Source organism: Triticum aestivum, chromosome 3A, assembly GCF_018294505.1.
Source record: "Triticum aestivum cultivar Chinese Spring chromosome 3A, IWGSC CS RefSeq v2.1, whole genome shotgun sequence".
NCBI lineage: Eukaryota > Viridiplantae > Streptophyta > Magnoliopsida > Poales > Poaceae > Triticum > Triticum aestivum.
Window position 1 is genome coordinate 347,411,493 of NC_057800.1, and position 20,794 is coordinate 347,432,286.

Sequence of the window (20,794 nt, forward strand, 5' to 3'; positions counted from 1 at the left end):
GGTGAGTGATTCCCCCTCCGGCAAGGTTCCATAACGGGTCGAGATTGGTTTTCGGTTGCTACGGAGGCTTCTAACGGCGGAACTCCTGATCTATTCTGCTCCTCGAAGTTTTTGGGGTATATGGGTATATATAGGAGGAAGAAGTACGTCGGTGGATCTCAGGGCTGTCCATGAGGCAGGGGGCGCGCGCAGGGGGGGTGGGCGCCCCCCACCCTCGTGGGCAGCCTGGGACTCTTCTGGTCCATCTCTGATACTCTGTGGGCTTCTCCTGGTCCAAACATAAGTTCCGTGAAGTTTCAGGTCAATTGGACTCCGTTTGATTTTCCTTTTCTATGATACTCTAAAACAAGGAAAAAAACAGAAACTGGCACTGGGCTCTGGGTTAATAGGTTAGTCCCAAAAATAATATAAAGGTGCATAATAAAGCCCATAAACATCTAAAACAAATAATATAATAGCATGGAACAGTAAAAAATTATAGATACGTTGGAGATGTATCGATCAACGACATGTTGAAGGGGTTGGTTAGTCATTTGAGTGTGATTAGATATCTAACAGTGCTATCATACCTAACTCTGGCAGTTAGGACAAAGTGTCGGAATGGGTCTAGATTGGTTTTCGGTGGCTACAGAGGCTTCTGGCGGCGGAACTCCCGATCTATTCTGCTCCTTGAAGTTTTTAGGGTATGTGGGTATATATAGGAGGAAGAAGTACGTCGGTGGATCTCCGGGCTGTCCACGAGGCAGGGGGCACGCCCACGGGGGTGGGCGCGCCCCCACCCTCGTGGGCAGCCCAAGACGCTTCTGGTCCATCTCCGATACTCCGTAGGGTTCTTCTGGTCCAAAAATAAGTTCCGTGAAGATTCAAGTTAATTAGACTCCGTTTGATTTTCCTTTTCTGCGATATTCTAAAACAAGGAAAAAACAGAAACTAGCACTGGGCTCTGGGTTAATAGGTTAGTCCCATAAAAATATAAAAGTGCATAATAAAGCCCATAAACATCCAAAACAGATAATATAATAGCATGGAACAATAAAAAATTATAGATACGTTGGAGACGTATCAAGCATCGAGTAGGTAAATGATAAAAACAGAATTTTTGATGTGGAATGCTACTTGGCATAATTTCAATGTAATTCTCTTAATTGCGGTATGAATATTCAGATCCAAAAGATTCAAGACAAAAGTTCAATATTGACATAGAGATAATAATACTTCAAGCATACTAACTAAGCAATTATGTCTCCTCAAAATAACATGGCCAAAGAAAGTTATCCCTACAAAATCATATAGTCTGGCTATGCTCCATCTTCACCACACAAAGTATTTAAATCATGCACAACCCCAATGACAAGCCAAGCAATTGTTTCATACTTTTGGTGTTCTGAAACCTTTTCAATCTTCACGCAATACATGAGCATGAGCCATGGACATAGCACTATATGTGGAATAGAATGGTAGTTGTGGAGAAGACAAAAAGGGAGAAGATAGTCTCACATCAACTAGGCGTATCAACGAGCTATGGAGATGCCCATTAATAGATATCAATGTGAGTGAGTAGGGATTGCCATGCAACGGATGCACTAGAGCTATAAGTATATGAAAGCTCAACAAAAAGAACTAAGTGGGTGTGCATCCAACTTGCTTGCTCATGAAGACCTAGGGCATTTTGAGGAATCCCATCATTGGAATATACAAGCCAAGTTCTATAATGAAAAATTCCCACTAGTATATGAAAGTGATAGCATAGGAGACTCTCTATCATGAAGATCATGGTGCTACTTTGAAGCACAAGTGTGGAAAAAAGGATAGTAGTATTGCCCCTTTTTATTTATTTATTTATTCTTTTTTGGGCCTTCTTTTTTTATTTGGCCTTTCTCTCTTTTTTGGGACAATACTCTATGAATGATGATCATCACACTTCTATTTATTTACAACTCAATGATTACAACTCGATACTAGAACAAAGTATGACTCTATATGAATGCTTCCTGCGGTATACCGGGATAGCAATGATGCATGAGTGACTTATATGAAAGAATTATGAACGGTGGCTTTGCCACAACTAAAATGTCAACTACATGATCATGCGAAGCAATATGAAAATGATGGAGCGTGTCATAGTAAATGGAACGGTGGAAAGTTGCATGGCAATATATCTCGGAATGGCTATGGAAATGCCATGATAGGTAGGTATGGTGGCTGTTTTGAGGAAGGTATATGGTGGGTGTATGATACCAGCGAAAGGTGCGCGGTATTAGAGAAGCTAGCAATGGTGGAAGGGTGAGAGTGCATATAATCCATGGACTCAACATTAGTCATAAAGAACTCACATACTTATTGCAAAAGTCTATTAGTTATCAAAACAAAGTACTACGCGCATGCTCCTAGGGGGATAGATTGGTAGGAGAAGACCATCGCTCGTCCCCGACCGGCACTCATAAGGAAGGCAATCAATAAATAAATCATGCTCCGACTTCATCACATAACGGTTCACCATACGTGCATGCTATGGGAATCACAAACTTCAACACAAGTATTTCTCAAATTCACAACTACTCAACTAGCATGACTCTAATATCACCATCTCCATATCTCAAAACAATTATCAAGTATCAAACTTCTCATAGTATTCAATGCACTTTATATGAAAGTTTTTATTATATCCCTCTTGGATGCCCATCATATTAGGACTAGTTTCATAACCAAAGCAAACTACCATGCTGTTCTAAAGACTCTCAAAATAATATAAGTGAAGCACGAGAGTTCATTAATTTCTATAAAATACAACCACCGCCGTGCTCTAAAAAGATATAAGTGAAGCACTAGAGCAAATAACAAACTACTCCAAAAGATATAAGTGAAGCTCAATGAGTAGTCCATAATTATGAAACTATGTGAAGACTCTCTAACATTTAATAATTTCAGATCTTGGTATTTTATTCAAACATCAAGCAAAACTAAATAAAATAAAATGACGCTCCAAGCAAAACACATATCGTGTGGTAAATAAAAATATAGCTCCAAGTAAAGTAACCGATGAACGAAGACGAAAGAGGGGATGCCTTCCGGGGCATCCCCAAGCTTAGGCTCTTGGTTTTACTTGAATATTTCCTTGGGGTGCCTTGGGCATCCCCAAGATTAGGCTCTTGCCACTCCTTATTCCATAATCCATCGAATCTTTACCCAAAACTTGAAAACTTCACAACACAAAACTCAAAATAGAAAATCTCGTGAGCTCCGTTAGCGAAAGAAAACAAAACACCACTTCAAGGTAATGTAATGAACTCATTCTTGATTTATATTGGTGTTAAACCTACTTTATTCCAACTTCTCTATGGTTTATAAACTCTTTTACTAGCCATAGATTCATCAAAATAAGTAAACAACACATAGAAAACAGAATCTGTCAAAAACAGAACAGTCTGTAGTAATCTGGATCAAACGTATACTTCTGGAACCCCAAAAATTCTAAAATAAACTTCTGGATGTGAGGAATTTATCTATTAATCATCTGCAAAAATAATTAACTAAATAGCACTCTCCAATAAAAAATGGCAGCAATTCTCGTGAGCGCTAAAGTTTCTGTTTTTTGCAGCATGATCGCAAAGACTTTCCCCAAGTCTTCCCAACGGTTCTACTTGGCACAAACACTAATTAAAACATAAAAATTAAATCATAACAGAGGCTAGATAAATTATTTATTACTAAAAAGGAGCAAAAATCAAGGAACAAAAATAAAATTGGGTTGCCTCCCAACAAGCGCTATCGTTTAACGCCCCTAGCTAGGCATGATGATTTCAATGATGCTCACATAAAAGATAAGAATTGAAACATAAAGAGAGCATCATGAATAATATGATTAGCACATTTAAGTCTAACCCTCTTCCTATGCATAGGTATTTTGTGAGCAAACAATTTATGGGAGCAATAATCAACTAGCATAGGGAGGCAAAACACGCATAACTTTAAAACTTTAAGCACATAGAGAGGAAACTTGGTATTATTGCAATTCCTACAAGCATATGTTCCTCCCTCATAATAATTTTCAGTAATATCATGAATGAATTCAACAATATAACCAGCACCTAAATCATTCTTTTCATGATCTACAAGCATAGAAATTTTATTACTCTCCACATAAGCAAAATTCTTCTCATTCGGAATAATAGTGGGAGCAAACTCAACAAAATAATTATCATGTGAGGCATAATCCAATTGAAAACTAAAATCATGATGACAAGTTTCATGGATATCATTATTCTTTATAGCATACAAGTCATCACAATAATCATCATAGATAGCAACTTTGTTCTCATAATCAATTGGAACCTCTTCCGGAATAGTGGATTCATCACAAAATAAAGTCATGACCTCTCCAAATCCACTTTCATCAATATAATCATCATAAATAGGAGGCATGCTTTCATCATAATAAATTTGCTCATCAAAACTTGGGGGACAAAAATTATCATCTTCATCAAACATAGCTTCCCCAAGCTTGTGGCTTTGCATATCATTATAATCATGGATACTCAAGGAATTCATACTAACAACATTGTAATCATGCTCATCATTCAAATATTTAGTGTCAAACATTTTAATGCATTCTTCTTCTAACACTTTGGCGCAATTTTCCCTTCCAACATACTCACGAAAGACATTAAGATGATGAAGCGTATGAGGCAAACTCAATTCCATATTTTTTTGTAGTTTTCTTTTATAAACTAAACTAGTGCTAAAAAAAGAAACAAAAATATTCGATTGCAAGATCTAAAGATATGCCGTCAAGCGCTAACCTCCCCGGCAACGGTGCCAGAAAAGAGCTTGATGTCTACCACACAACCTTCTTCTTGTAGATGTTGTTGGGCCTCCAAGTGCAGAGGTTTATAGGACAGTTGCAAATTTCCCTCAAGTGGATGATCTAAGGTTTATCAATCTGTAGGAGGCGTAGGATGAAGATGGTCTCTCTCAAGCAACCCTGCAACCAAATAACAAAGAGTCTCTTATGTCCCCAACACACCCAATACAATGGTAAATTGTATAGGTGCACTAGTTCAGCGAAGAGATGGTGATACAAGTGGTATATGGATAGTAGATAAAGGTTTTTGTAATCTGAAAATATAAAAACAGCAAGGTAACTAATGATAAAAGTGAGCACAAACGGTATTGCAATGCTAGGAAACAAGGCCTAGGGTTCATACTTTCACTAGTGCAAGTCCTCTCAACAATAATAACATAATTGGATCATATAACTATCCCTCAACATGCAACAAAGAGTCACTCCAAAGTCACTAATAGCGGAGAACAAACGAAGAGATTATGCTAGGGTACGAAACCACCTCAAAGTTATCCTTTCTGATCGAGCTATTCAAGAGTCCGTAGTAAAATAGCACGAAGCTATTCTTTCCGTTCAATCTATCATAGAGTTCATACTAGAATAACACCTTAAGACACAAATCAACCAAAACCCTAATTTCACCTAGATACTCCAATGTCACCTCAAGTATCCGTGGGTATGATTATACGATATGCATCACACAATCTCCGATTCATCTATTCAAACCAACACAAAGTACTTCAAAGAGTGCCCCAAAGTTCCTATCGGAGAGTCAAGACGAAAACGTGTGCCAACCCTATGCATAGGTTCATGGGCGGAACCCGCAAGTTGATCACCAAAACATACATCAAGTGGATCAATAGAATACCCCATTGTCACCACGGGTATCCCACGCAAGACATACATCAAGTGTTCTCAAATCCTTAAAGACTCAATCCGATAAGATAACTTGAAAGGGAAAACTCAATCCATTACAAGAGAGTAGAGGGGGAGAAACATCATAAGATCCAACTATAATAGCAAAGCTCGCGATACATCAAGATTGTACCACCTCAAGAACACGAGAGAGAGAGAGAGATCAAACACATAGCTACTGGTACATACCCTCAGCCCCGAGGGAGAACTACTCCCTCCTCGTCATGGAGAGCGCCGGGATGATGAAGATGGCCACCGGTGAGGGATTCCCCCTCCGGCAGGGTGCTAGAACGGGTCTAGATTGGTTTTCGGTGGCTACGGAGGCTTCTGGCGGCGGAACTCCTGATCTATTCTGCTCCTCGAAGTTTTTAGGGTATATGGGTATATATAGGAGGAAGAAGTACGTCGGTGGATCTCCGGGCTGTCCACGAGGCAGGTGGGCGCGCCCCCACCCTCGTGGGCAACCCGAGACTCTTCTGGTCCATCTCCGATACTCCGTGGGCTTCTTCTGGTCCAAAAATAAGTTCCGTGAAGTTTGAGGTCAATTGGACTCCGTTTGATTTTCCTTTTCTGCGATACTCTAAAACAAGGAAAAAAACAGAAACTGTCACTGGGCTCTGGGTTAATAAGTTAGTCCCAAAAATAATATAAAAGTGCATAATAAAGCCCATAAACATCTAAAACAGATAATATAATAGCATGGAACAATAAAAAATTATAGATACGTTGGAGACGTATCGATCAACGACATGTTGAAGGGGTTGGTTAGTCATTTGGGTGTGATTAGATATCTAACAGTGCTATCATACCTAACTCTGGCAGTTAGGACAAAGTGCATTAAATGCATAGCTAGGTGTTGTGTCGAGGGCGAATCCCGACAAGCCTGTTGCGCCGCTTATCCGCCTGTTCTCATCAACTTGACACGCCTCCTGGATGGGTGTCAATAAAGCTAATCTCTTCTCTTTGATGCTGCCACGTGCGTGATAGGATCCTCCGGGTTGCTAAGCACCTTGTCACCGCACTGATAAGTGACTTGGGTGTGACAGGGTGGAGTGGTGGCGTCTTGGTGATGATCCTTTGAAGGTGCATGGCGGGGTTTGATCTTGGCGGCCTCGGCAAGCCTGCTGGGGCGTACCTGGACTTGTTCTTGGGGGCGGCCTCGACCTGGCCAAGCTTTCCTGCCCTGCAAGGGAGGCCCTCCCAAGGTGGCTCACAGCTATTTTGTTCTTCTTAATGCTCTTCTTGATCTCACGAAGAGCGGATTTTCTAGCTTGGCTTGATGACATGCCTTGGAGATTGAATATGTGATCGTCGCCATGCATGTGCATGGGTTCATTCAGCAAATGTGGATGTTTGTTGCACCGACAAATGGGTGCAAGCCAGTTTTGCACATGCGGAACACTTGGGTTAAACTTGACGGGCCTATCATGTACATACATGGCCTCGGAATACAAGAGACCGAAAGGTTGAACATGAGTCATATAGTAGATATGATCAACATGGAGATGTTCACCATTGAAACCACCTCTTCTCACATGATGATTGGACTTGGGTTGGTGAATTTGGATCATGTTACACTCGGACAACTGGAGGTACGTTGATTTGAGTGGGAGTTCTTAGGTAATATGATTAATTGAACTCATTATCTTGAATAATAGTCTAATTTATCTTTGCAAATTATGTTGTAGATCAATGGCTTGTGCAGTAGCTCACCTGAATTTCAATGCGTTCCTAGAGAAAGCTAAGCTGAAAGATGATGGAAGAAACTTTGTGGACTGGGCCCATAATCTGTGGATTATCCTCAAGGCTGCCCAAAAGTCTTATGTCCTTGATGCACTGATTGGTGCGCCACCCCCTCCAGCGACTGTTGACGTTGTTAACGCCTCGCAGTCACGTGTAGATGACCACTCAATTGTTCAGTGCGCCATGTTGTATTTCTTAGAACCAGGACTTCAAAGGCGTTTTGAACATCATGGAGCATATGAGTGAAGGAAATATGCCCTAGAGGCAATAATAAAGTTGTTATTTTATATTTCCTTATTCATGGTAAAGGTTTATTATTCATGCTAGAATTGTATTGATCGGAAACTTAAATGCATGTGTGAATACATAAACAAATACCGTGTCCCTAGTAAACCTCTACTAGACTAGCTCGTTGATCAAAGATGATTAAGGTTTCCTAACCATAGACATGTGTTGTCATTTGATAACGGGATCACATCATTAGGAGAATGTGTGATGGAGAAGACCCATCCGTTAGCATAGCATATTGATCGTTCAGTTTATTGCTATTGCTTTCTTCATGACAAATACATATTCCTTCGACTATGAGATTATGCAACCCCCCAATATCGAAGGAATACCTTGTGTGCTATCAAACGTCACAACGTAACCGGTTGATCATAAAGATGCTCTACAGGTATCTCCAAAGGTGTTTATTGAGTTGGCATAGATCGACATTAGGATTTGTCACTCCTAGTATCGGAGAGGTATCTCTGGGCCTGTAACACCCCGAGAATCATGCTACAGTGATCTCCCCTTTAATGATGCCATGTCATCATGTTTTTCAGACTAAATTGCCACTTGAGAAAATTCAAATCCAAATTCCTTTCGAATTACAAGCCAAATACTTATTTCTTTAATATGTCAAATAACAATGTTCGATGGGTTGCAAGTATTCGCCAAGTAATTGTCATGAAGAAATCAACTCAAATTGGATTTCTATTTTGGCCATGGCAATATTTTGGTGACCAACAACATTTAATTTGGTCGTTTAAATTCCAACATATTTTCTTACTTTTCCTGAACCACAAGAAACTTTGTGTGTGGGCCTATGCTATCGTACTGTATTTATGTGCCAAGTTTCGTCCATAACAAAATTCGTTTGCTCACTCAAATAAATACCAAGTTGTATCTAGAAACAAAAAAGAAAGGTGAAAGTTTAAAACAGAAAAGATAAAAGGAGATGAAGAAAATCTACTGTGCACTTAGGCCCGCTAGCTACAGGTGCGGCCCAGCCCACCTGGAGTTCTCCTCCTACCTACTGCTCACCTCGCGCGCGGTGGCCGTCGGGCACTCGTCGACGCCGTAGATCGCCACGTGTCGTCCATCCGTGCTCCCCGACGTCCTATAAGTCGTCGTCGAGCCCCCGGGCAAACCCTAGCCCCCACTCACCCCCTCCCTCGCTCGTTCTCTCTCCCGCACGCAACAGAGCCGTCCGCCGCCACGACCGTCGCCGTTCTCGCGGTCACCATCGTCCCCGGGCCTCGCGAAGATGTCCGGAGGCGCGCCTCCGTCGTCTACGTCGACCACCGTGGTCGGTTCGAGCAAGACCGTCCCGGGCAGACCGGATCGAGTCACTACATCCCCGTCAATCACCGCCGTCGGCCGCCTCGATTCATCGCCGTCCTGCACTTCTAAGCCTCCGAAGAGCCTCCATGAGCTCCGTCGGTGAGCCCCGCCCCCTTTGCCTCTCTTCCCGAGCTCCGGCTCCTCCCCTAGCAAGAAAGCCACAAGCTCCGGCACCACTGTCCGCCATGGCCGTCGAATACGACGAGGCTGTGCTCACCTGCTCCTTCTGATGGTGTGTGTGTGCACGAGACACCAAGTATATGCCGCCTAACCCGTTGCCCTGCTCGTTTCTGAGCTCATGTGCCGTTCTGGCCGAACGGCGCGGCCACGCGCTGCTAGTCTGCTGCTTGTTGTTCCTTGCCGCGACATGCTCTGCTGCTACTAGCGCCCCTACCCGCGCCCTCATGCATGTGCACGCGCGGCCTCGCCACCACCTGTTGCTTGCTGTTGCGTGCTGCGGCTGCCTCCCCTTGGTGCCGTTTGTTATGCTGCTGCTGCCTAACCCCTACTGACGCTCTGCACTGCTGCCGCCGCTAGCCATGGCCGTGGTGTTGTGCAGCGTGGTGTGTGTGCGTGACTATGTGTCACTGTAGCGCGTGCTAGCTTTTGCAAATCTATGCTGGATGCCAATTTGCACAGCAGCAAAACAACAACAAAACTTTTCCCAATGTGAGTAAAAATTATATGGATATGTAGTACACTTGACAAGGTTCAAAACATTTCATTGGACCAATTTCAAAAGGTGTGAGGTTTAAATGCTATGAAAATGACGAAAGTCTAAGTTCTGTTAAGTGAAAGACTGAAAGCAGCTTTATTTTCATGACTACTTTAGAACCGTTGATGATCAAGCTAATGAGCACTAATATAGATAAAAGTGATAGTAAAGTGTAGATCACAGAAAAATGCTCTCAATTGATATAAGGCACAAAATCATAGGATGTACCGATCAATAGCAATTGCCTTCGGAAAACGGCTAAGTGGTGTTTAAAACTGAGGGCTTTTTAGACTTAGCAGAGTTTGAGGGATTTTCAGGATTTTGCTTAAAGCTTTGAAAATTAATAGAAAATAATCCGTAACTCGGATGAAAAATTTTTATACATGAAAGTTACTCAGAATGACGAGACGAATCCGAATACGCGGTCCGTTCATCTGTCACATGCCCCTAGCATGCTGAACATGGAACATTCCCCTCCGGTCATCTGTCTGACACAGGTCTGGAACCGAGAAAACATTCCCGGTTAACTTTCCCTTTCACCGGTATCGTGTAGCACCGCGTTAGAATACATCTAGCTTTGTCTGTTGTCCTGTTATGCTTTGTTTCCTCTGTATTTACTGTTTCTTCCCCCTCTTCTCTTCGGTAGACCCCGTGGCGGCTGCCGATGCCGCTATGTTCGACTACTTCACCGACGACCCTCCTTGTCTAAGCAACCAGGCAAGCCCCCCCTTTGATCATTTCGATATCGCGCATTCCATTCTCCCATGCTTGCATTCGTTTTTGCTACTGTTATTGTTTGCTCCTATTCTGATGCATACCCTACTTTTGTAACCTGCTCATTGTACCTTACCTTCTTATCCTAAACTTTTTAGTATAGGTTGGTCAGTGACGCCGACCTTGTCCTTGTTGCCCCTGCTTCATCATTGAAGACCGATCAACGGGATCGAAGACCAGGCCCCGTCACCGCACATCACTTTTCCCTTAGTTGCTCGACACTACTGGGTTACTATCGAGTGCCGAGGGTGAGACCTCTACAGCACTTCTGATGTTAACCCTGTAGTGTAGCTATTCGGTTGTGGTCAGCGAGGGTGATTCCGCCTTAACCACTTCCGATACGACTCTGTCGTGCAACCCCTCAAGTGTGAACCTCGGGGGTGGTTCCTCTTATGTTCATCTTGATGATTACATCGAGTGGAATCCACCGGGGGTGATTCCTCAAGTTTTCTCCTTGATGTTTGGACACACAGTTACTATGGTTACTATGACTTTACACCGAACCATGTTACTAAAGACGGGTCGGCCCTGAGGGGTACCCACGCGAGCTTAATTGCGAGTGATGTGGAGACAGGTTGACCTGGAGGGTGCCCGCGAGATAATTACGAGGCGAGGCCGGACATTCCTAGCCCTTGCCGCAAGTCCTCGAGACGGGGCAACAGGGTCACATCTTTCGTGAGTCTCTGCTTATTACCGCGCGTTCCTAATCCACTACGATTTGGATATTTGATCCGAGGGGCCTCCGGCCTGATAGCACTAACCATCACGTGGGCATAGTATGGGCGTTCTGCGTCGTATACATCAGCCGGAGCTTAATAGACGTCAGTGACTGAGCGGCGCGTGCCGGGTTGGACTGCGTAAGCGCCTGCCTTGTTGAAGGAGGTAGCTAGGTCTGCTCACCGGCCGCGTTCGCAACGTGCATGAGTTCCCGGGGAGATGGCCCATTGAAAGAACATGCGGTGCCCCCATGTTTGGTTTTGGTAATTGATGACAATCTCTATGGACTAATGGTTGCCTTGAGTTATATTTGAAGGTTTTGTCCATAGGCTTTTCTTGGAGTACATGTGTTGGTTTCAAGGAGAGTTTGTGTCGACCAAGGTGCTATTCAAGGAATTACCTAAAGATTGGTCTTGTGAGAGGTTGATCAAGACTAAGTTAAAGAGTGAATCAAGTTGATCAACCCACAAAGCGTAGAAGATGTACCGAGAGGGATCAAGTGATCCCATGGTATGGTAAGCATTGTCAATTACGCTTTGTGTACTAACCCATAGTCTTCGTGAGGGTTCTTTGTGGGGTTAGGTTGCGGTGTGCAAGTTCAAGTGGAGCACCACGAAGAGATCAAATGCTTGAAGCTTGCTGTCCTTTGTGGTGACAATGGACCTGTGAAGATGTGCGGAAGAAAGGCTCACCCATAGTGGAGTATGGGGGAGCAATCAACTAGTCTTCATCGAGCCAACACAATCAAGAAAGGTGGTCCAACTTGAGGGAGTCAAGATCGTCATCATCTAGCTTAAGTGGACCATGTGCAAGGCAAAGGTTTGCCCTTGATAGGTTTTCTATTTTACCGGTCTCATGTTGGTAGTTGGGAGACCAGGCTATAGGATCGATTGCCATACTATCAAGGGGCGCTCTCGATGAGTAGCTTGATCGTATCGTTCGTTGAGAGCTCAAACCATTGCATCCTTGCATCATTTTTCTTGGTTCTTGTTTGGTTCTCTTTGTGAGTCTTAGAGCTTATGGTCATCTTGCTGACAAGCTTGAGTTCATCAAAAATGGAGTTCGCTTGCATCTTCTATGATGTTTTCGATGTTGGAGGTTTTGCCGGTTCTTCTCGGTTGGAGGTTTCACTCCTATTTTTTTTAGGCATACACTCCTCTTTTTACTGTTTTGATGCTACTCGTCGTCTTGTTTCCAACAAGCTTGAGTTTGCTCAATTCGGAGCTCATATGCAGAAGTTATGGCAGTTCTTGTTTTCTCGAGTGTGGTTTTTGACAGGGTCCCAGCGGTAGTACCGTGGTACCCAGTGGTAGTACCGCTGAGGGGTCACAAGCGGTTGTACCGCTCCACAGCGGTAGTACCGGCGGTGACTCTGCAGCAGTACTACCGCTGACTTACCATGTCCCTACCGCGTCGATTCGAGGGGTCTTTTTCTGTGTCGGATTGTGCGGTACCTCGCTGCGGTAGTACCGCCCTTCCTCCGCGGTAGTACCGCCAGGTTCCCTCTTTCCCTTTCCCCTTCGTTCTGCGCGGCAGTACCGCCGAAGGGAGCGGTAGTACCGCTTAACCCAGCGGTAGTACCGCTGTCTCCTGCGGTACTACAGCCCCAAGGTTCATGTTTTGTTGCTCCTTTTCCCTGTTTCTTCTTCCTGAGCGGTAGTACCGCTCGTGTGCGGGCTGAGCACATAACGGTTGGATTTTCCCCCTCCTATAAAAGGGGGTCTTCTTCCCCAATGAACCTTATCCTTTGAGCTCGTGTTCTTCCCCCATTGTTGACCTTCTTCGAGCTTGCTAACTCTCGATCCCTCCATGGATTCTTGCTAGTTTTTGAGGGAAAAGAGAGAGGAGATCTAGATCCACATTTCCACCAATCATTTTCTTCTCTATGTGAGGGGAACCCCTTGGATCTAGATCTTGGAGTTCTTGGTGTTCTCCTTCTTGTTCTTCCTCTCATTTTCCTCCCTAGCATTAGTTGCTTCGGTGGGATTTGAGAGAGAAGGACTTGGGCACTCCGTGTGCCCTTGCCATTGCATTTGGTGCATCAGTTTGAGTTCTCCACGGTGCTACGTGGAAGTGAAGTTTGAGAAGCTTATTACTCTTGGGTGTTTGGGCACCCTAGAGCTTGTTCCTCTTGGGTGCCTTGGCGCCCTAGACGGTTGGTGTTGTTCGGAGCTCAATCATTGTGGTGTAAAGCTTCGGGCAAGCGTCGGGGTCTCCAATTAGGTTGTGGAGATCGCCCCGAGCAATTTGACGGGTACCGGTGACCGCCCCCAAGGGTTACCAAAGTGTACGGGTTCGGTGACCGCCCCCAAGGGTTGCCATTTGTACGGGTTCGGTGACCGCCCCCAAGGGTTGCCATTTGTACGGGTTCGGTGACCGCCCCCAAGGGTTGCCATTTGTACGGGTTCGGTGACCGCCCTCAAGGGTCCCTTAGTGGAATCACGACATCTTGCATTGTGCGAGGGCGTGAGGAGATTACGGTGGCCCTAGTGGCTTCTTGGGGAGCATTGTGCCTCCACACCGCTCCAAACGGAGATTAGCATCCGCAAGGGTGTGAACTTCGGGATACATCGTCGTCTCTGCGTGCCTCGGTTATCTTTTACCCGAGCCCCTTTACTTATGCACTTTACTTTGTGATAGCCATATTGTTTCTTGTCATATATCTTGCTATCACATAGTTGCTTATCTTGCTTAGCATAAGTTGTTGGTGCACATAGGTGATCCTAGTTGTTTTAGGTTTTGTGCTTGACAAATTAACCGCTAGGTTTATTCCGCATTTGTTAAAGCCTAAACCGTAATTATTTTAAAACGCCTATTCACCCCTCCCTCTAGGCGGCATCGATGATATTTCACCCATGACCCCCGGGGGCATAGGTTTAGTCCGGCGTGCTGACCTCTCTATTAAGCCTAGGTTGGGTTGCGGTGTATTGTTTGGTCGAGGCCGGGCATGACCCAGGAAAGTGTGTCTGGCCGGAGTTAATCGAGCGTGGTGGGTAAGTTGGTGTACCCCTGCAGGGAAGAAAACATCTATCGATAGCCTGTCCTACGGTAACGGACACTTGGAGTTGTATCCCGGTCGATACAACTAGAACTGGATACTTGTGATGAGAACTGGATGGTGATGAGAATTGGATTGTGATGACACTTGGATAGTATGGCTCTGGGATTACTTTCTCGCAGGGAGTCGAGAAAGGATCTCCGTCCGAGGTTGATAACACTTCTACTACTTTACTTTATGCTACTCTACTCCCTCCTGTTGCTGCAAGATGATGGTTTCCAGAAGATGCTAGTCTTTGATAGGCTAGGCTTTCTCCTTCTCTTCTGGAATTCTGCAGTCAAGTCCACAGATACAGCCATTTTCATTGATACGATGCATATGTAGTGTAGATCCTTGCTTGCGAGTACTTTCGATGAGTACTCACGGTTGCTTTGCTCCCCCTTTTCCCCCTTCTTTCTTCTTTCTGGTTGATGCAACCAGATGGTGGAGCCCAGGATCCAGATGACCCCACCGATGACTGCTACTACCCCGAGGGTGCCTACTACCACGTGGAGACCGCCGACAACCAGGAGTAGTTAGGAGGCTCCCAGGCAGGAGGCCTTTCCTTTTCGATCAATGTTGCTTTTGTGCTAGCCTTCTTAAGGCAAACTTGTCTAACCTATGTCTGTACTCAGATATTGTTGCTTCCGCTGACTCTTGTGTTTTCGATCTTATGTATTCGAGCCCTCGAGGCCCCTAGCTTGTAATATAAAGCTTATTTTATTTTAATTGTGTCTAGAGTTGTGTTGTGATATCTTCCTGTGAGTCCTTGATCTTGATCGTACACATTTGCGTGTATGATTAGTGTACGATTGAATCGAGGGCGTCACAAGTTGGTATCAGAGCCGACTGCCTGTAGGATCCCCTTTTCCAACTCCTTGGCCAAAGTTGAGTCTAGAAACCGAAAATCGTTTTACTAACTTGGATGTGTGGCTTACGGGCCCACGTCGCCAATTGGGTGGTATTAGGATCTTTTATTCCTCGTCTATACTCCGGGACTCTGATCTCTCTTCCATTTGGGTTAAACAATTTTGCTAACTCTAACATTAGGATTTCGTAACTACTTCCTCCCGGAGAGCCCCTTATTACAGATGATCGCCTGCGGCACCAGAAGATTCCGAAGATACTCTCCGATGTTATCCCGATAACTTGTGCTCATCGCGTTTGCAATTCCCTACCACCGAAAAGCCCCTATGACTAACTGTATATCCTTGTCGCTCATACCTTCATCCCTAGTTGCTCTTGTTATTACAAGATACCCCGAAATACGTGTCATTGTTTCGAGAATCCTTTTGTGCCTACTGCCTTGCAGTTCCTTGTCGCCTGAATACACCGACAAATTAATCCTCACACATATCGAGGATTTGTTTTTTTCCCAGTTGTTCATATGTTTCACAAAAGTCTTTGAAATACTATTCGATCTTTCGATAATCCTCAACAGCTTGTTGTTCTTAAAATTCTTGCTTGTTTGCATTATGGATAATCCCATAAGTCTAGTAATCTTATTGGCATCCTATGTCACTATCCTTTTGAGTCTGTTGATTCAATATGTTGCGGATGCTCGCAATCCTCAGTCGGATCATAGAATTCATCCTTCCGGCTTGGACGTCATTTGGCCAAGAGCAATTTCTCGACCAATCAAATTGCTGTCGATTGTATCCTTAAGGCTCTTCAACTTACTTATCTTTTGATCAGAGCGTCTGCTTCTGATCTTCTATTTTTGAAATCATGAGTTCTTTGCATTTAAGCATCGAATTATTCAGATGTTTCTATAATCCGAAGCGTTTGCATTCTTTCTTCTTCTGGTTGAGTACCGATACTCACATCAGATCCTATGTGGACCGCCAGATCCTTTGTTGGATTTTATCCGACAACGTCCTTCATATTCAATAACCTTTTGAGCCTTTCCTCGGATACATAATTCCTTTGGTAAATTGTATCCTCTGCCTTCTCAACCATGCTCTGCCTTCGAGCTTGTGTTATATTACTCTTGAGGTTTGTGGTATATGTTCCTAAGATGCCCCTATGGGTTGAACCTATGCCTTCCCTAATCCGTGTGAACCCGAGAGTTTTCATGAGTCATACTCTTCTGGTGTTTTTCCAGATATAATTTCAACACTAGAACTTCATCGAAAGCGAGAAGTAAATGAAATGATATGCATTGAAGAAGTGGGAGTCGACCTTGAACTTTGTGTTCATGCCCGTGGACACGATGTAGATCTTATCATGGAAGCTTCTTGTGATAATAAAAACCCCCTTGTTCTAAGTTCATCTGGTAACTATGTTTGTTCCTTTGCAACCGTGGTTCTGACCATGATTGTTCCCCTTTGATTCCATTTCTCGGACAAGTTAAAGCACTTGTCTTCTGCAGATCAATGCATCTTTGCAACCTCTATCTTGACCTTCCTTCGAGTATTACCCTCCGGTATCTCGAGAATAACAAAGAACTGTGTTGCTTCCTATGAGTCTTCATCTGGTATTGCTCCTTAGCGATTTCAGATTGCCCCGGGTTCCGAGTTATTAGTCACTCGAGAACACCGATAAGTGAATCGATTCCGCACTCTGACTCAATAACTCTAAGCTATTTCCGTTTCTTACGAGTTTAATAATCCTTCACGTCATTCATAGGCTGATCGACTATATCATTATCGAGCCAATTTTAACTGTGCTATCCGGTCCTTCTTTTTGGAGCATAAATTTTGACGACGAGCTAAGCTTACGTCGATCTTCCTCATCTTATCATTTCACCTCAAACAACAAGCTTGTTTTCGAGCTTGTGTCTCATCCGTGGTTCCAATAACCTTTTGCTTCATCATTCCTTTTGCTTGATGTGGTCGCTGTTCGATGGCCTCTTCATAGTACCTCGACAAAATCTGTCGTGATCCCCATCTATATACTGACCTGTTTCAGGATATCAACCGAATTCATGATGAGAAATACCATCCTCGTCCCTCTATGATTGTGTTATCATCGACAACGTACTTGACTTCCTGCCAACACAGACCTAATTGTGTTTGGTTATACCTTACGTTCCGAGATAATCTTGGAAATGTTCCTTTGAATCTCTTATGATCTACAGACCCAATCCATAACTGGAACACCATGTCGGTGCTATCTCAAAGCATGTCTTTGGTACTCCAATTTTCAATAAAACATTTTGAAGCCCAATGCTAAAGGTTTCTTGCTCAATTATCCAAACACCGTTGTTTTGGTAATGTCACGAAATTTCTCTCCCCTTGCTTAAATGGTTTTCTACTTTCTATCATGTCGTGGATATCATGCTCTGCTTGTCCTTGGGAAGGATATACCCCTGAAATATGTGTCCAAACACATTTTCCTTTCCATTGCTCTGTTTACTCTGGACATCACATTTTCCTTTCCGTTGTTTTGTTTAACCTTTCTTGTGGTCTATATGCTATGAGCAGTAATATTTCCGGCATATATAAACACCTCGGTGTCAACTCTGTCGGTAAGACCCTGTTACTACTGTTGATGACATTCCGGTAACCACCGATGGATGAGAACTTTGCCTATTGGTCTGCCTCGTCTTAACGAGCAGGAAAATGGTTCTCTTCATCCCTAGCCCTTGGTACCAACGTTGTTGCCAACATAACTGACGGTCTATCCTTTGACATGCCTTGCTATCGGCCCCCTTTCTACTTTTAACCCACATGGTGGGCCCATAACCCACAGGTCCGAGGATCGAAACCTGACTCTCGTGTATACCCTTGATGCTAAAGTATCCTTTGCACTTGGCTTCGTATGTAATACACGAGCGAATTTCCTTACCATGTTTTCGTTCTGGTATCAGACGCGATGATTATTCTCATTGCTCTGAAACCCTTTCACCTTCTGATTAGGCATTGAACGATTGTCTACCCGGTTTAAGCTTCTTATTGCACCTCACCTTGCTCTCGATGACTTTCTTGAATTTCAACTCGAGAGATGCCTCATGCCACGTTTACTGAGATAGTCCCCACGTAACTATCTTGTGTTGAGCTCTGTCCTTCCTGAATCTTTCCCCCTTACTCCACCCCTTAAATCTCGGGACGAGATTTCTTATAGTGGAGGAGATTTGTAACACCCCGAGAATCATGCTACAGTGATCTCCCCTTTAATGATGCCATGTCATCATGTTTTTCAGACTAAATTGCCACTTGAGAAAATTCAAATCCAAAATCCTTTTGAAATACAAGCCAAATTCTTATTTCTTTAATCTGTCAAATAAAATGTTCGATGGGTTGCAAGTATTCGCCAAGTAATTGTCATGAAGAAATCAACTCAAATTGGATTTCTATTTTGGCCATGGAAATATTTTGGTGGACCAACAACATTTAATTTGGTCGTTTAAATTCCAACATATTTTCTTACTTTTCCTGAACCACAAGAAACTTTGTGTGTGGGCCTATGCTATCGTACTGTATTTATGTGCCAAGTTTCGTATATGACAAAATTCGTTTGCTCACTCAAATAAATACCAAGCTGTAGCTAGAAATAGAAAACAAAGGTAAACTTTAAAACAGAAAAGATAAAAGGAGATGAAGAAAATCTACTGTGCACTTAGGCCCGCTAGCTACAGGTGCGGCCCAGCCCACCTGGAGTTCTCCTCCTACCTCCTGCTCACCTCGCGCGCGGTGGCCGCCGGGGGCTCGTCGACGCCGTAGATCGCCATGTGTCGTCCATCCGTGCTCCCCGATGTCCTATAAGTCGTCGTCGAGCCCCTGGGCAAACCCTAGCCCCCACTCACCCCTCCCTCGCTCGTTCTCCACTCTCCCGCATGCAACAGAGCCGTCCGCCGCCACGACCATCGCCGTTCTCGCGGCCACCATCGTCCCCGGGCCTCGCGAAGATGTCCGGAGGCGCGCCTCCGTCGTCTACGTCGACTACTGTGGTCGGTTCGAGCAAGACCGCCCTAGGCAGACCGGATCGAGTCACTACATCCCCGTCGATCACCGCCGTCCGCCGCCTCGATTCGTCGCCGTCCTGCACTTCTAAGCCTCCGAAGAGCCTCCATGAGCTCCGTCGGTGAGCCCCGCCCCCTTTGCCTCTCTTCCCGAGCTCTGGCTCCTCCCCTAGCAAGAAAGCCACAAGCTCCGGCACCACTGTCCGCCATGGCCGTCTAATACGACGAGGCCGTGCTCACCTGCTCCTTCTGATGGTGTGTGCGTGCACGAGACACCGAGTATATGCCGCCTAACCCGTTGCCCTGCTCGTTTCCGAGCTCATGTGCCGTTCTGGCCGAACGCCGCGGCCACGCGCTGCTAGTCTGCTGCTTGTTGTTCCTTGCCGCGACATGCTCTCCTGCTACTAGCGCCCCTACCCGCGCCCTCATGCATGTGCGCGCGCGGCCTCGCCACCACCTGTTGCTTGCTGTTGCGTGCTGCGGCAGCCTCCCCTTGGTGCCGTTTGTTCTGCTGCTGCTGCCTAACCCCTACTGATGCTCTGCACTGCTGCCGCCGCTAGCCATTGCCGTGGTGTTGTGCAGCGTGGTGTGTGTGCGTGAGTGTGTGTCACTCTAGCGCGTGCTAGCTTTTGCAAATCTACGATGGATGCCAATTTGCACAGCAGCAAAACAACAACAAAACTTTTCCCAATGTGAGTAAAAATTATATGGATATGTAGTACAGTTGACAAGGTTCAAAACATTTCATTGGACCAATTTCAAAAGGTGCGAGGTTTAAATGCTATGAAAATGAAAAAAGTCTAAGTTCTGTTAAGTGAAAGACTGAAAGCAGCTTTATTTTCATGACTACTTTAGAGCTGTTGATGATCAAGCTAATGAGCACTAATATAGATAAAAGTGATACTAAAGTGTAGATCGCGGAAAAATGCTCACAATTGATATAAGGCATAAAATCATAGGATGTACGGATCAATAGCAATTGCCTTCGAAAAACGGCTAAGTGGTGTTTAAAACTGAGGGCTTTTCAGACTTAGCAGAATTTGAGGGATTTTTAGGATTTTGCTTAAACTTTGAAAATTAATAGAAAATAATCCGTAACTCGGATGAAAAAGTTTTATACATGAAAGTTACTCAGAATGACGAGACGAATCCGAATACGCGGTCCGTTCATCTGTCACATGCCCCTAACATGCTGAACATGGAACATTCCCCCTCCGGTCATCTGTCTGACACAGGTCCAGGACCGAGAAAACATTCCCGGTTGACTTCCCCTTTCATCGGTATCGTGTAGCACCGCGTTAGAACACGTCTAGCTTTGTCCGTTGTCCTGTTATGCTTTGTTTGCTCTGTATTTACTGTTTCTTCCTCCCTCTTCTCTTCGGTAGACCCCGTGGTGGCTGCCGGTGCCGCTATGTTCGACTACGTCACCGACGACCCTCCTCGTCTGAGGAACCAAGCAAGCCCCCCCTTTGATCATTCCGATATCGCCCATTCCATTCTCTCATGCTTGCATTAGTTTTTGCTACTGTTATTGTTTGTTCC

General features: G+C 44.5%; 1 protein-coding gene across 1 annotated transcript; it reads left to right on the top strand.

Annotated features, from left to right (window-relative positions):
• Nucleotides 1-8,898: 8,898 nt before the first annotated feature.
• On the top strand, nucleotides 8,899-14,904 carry LOC123058324 (uncharacterized). Its single transcript, XM_044481079.1, has 3 exons — nucleotides 8,899-9,205; nucleotides 10,468-10,538; nucleotides 14,791-14,904. Exons 1-3 carry the CDS (start codon nucleotides 9,030-9,032, stop codon nucleotides 14,883-14,885), a joined length of 342 nt encoding a protein of 113 aa, XP_044337014.1. The 5' UTR covers nucleotides 8,899-9,029; the 3' UTR covers nucleotides 14,886-14,904.
• The last annotated feature ends 5,890 nt before the right edge of the window (nucleotides 14,905-20,794 follow it).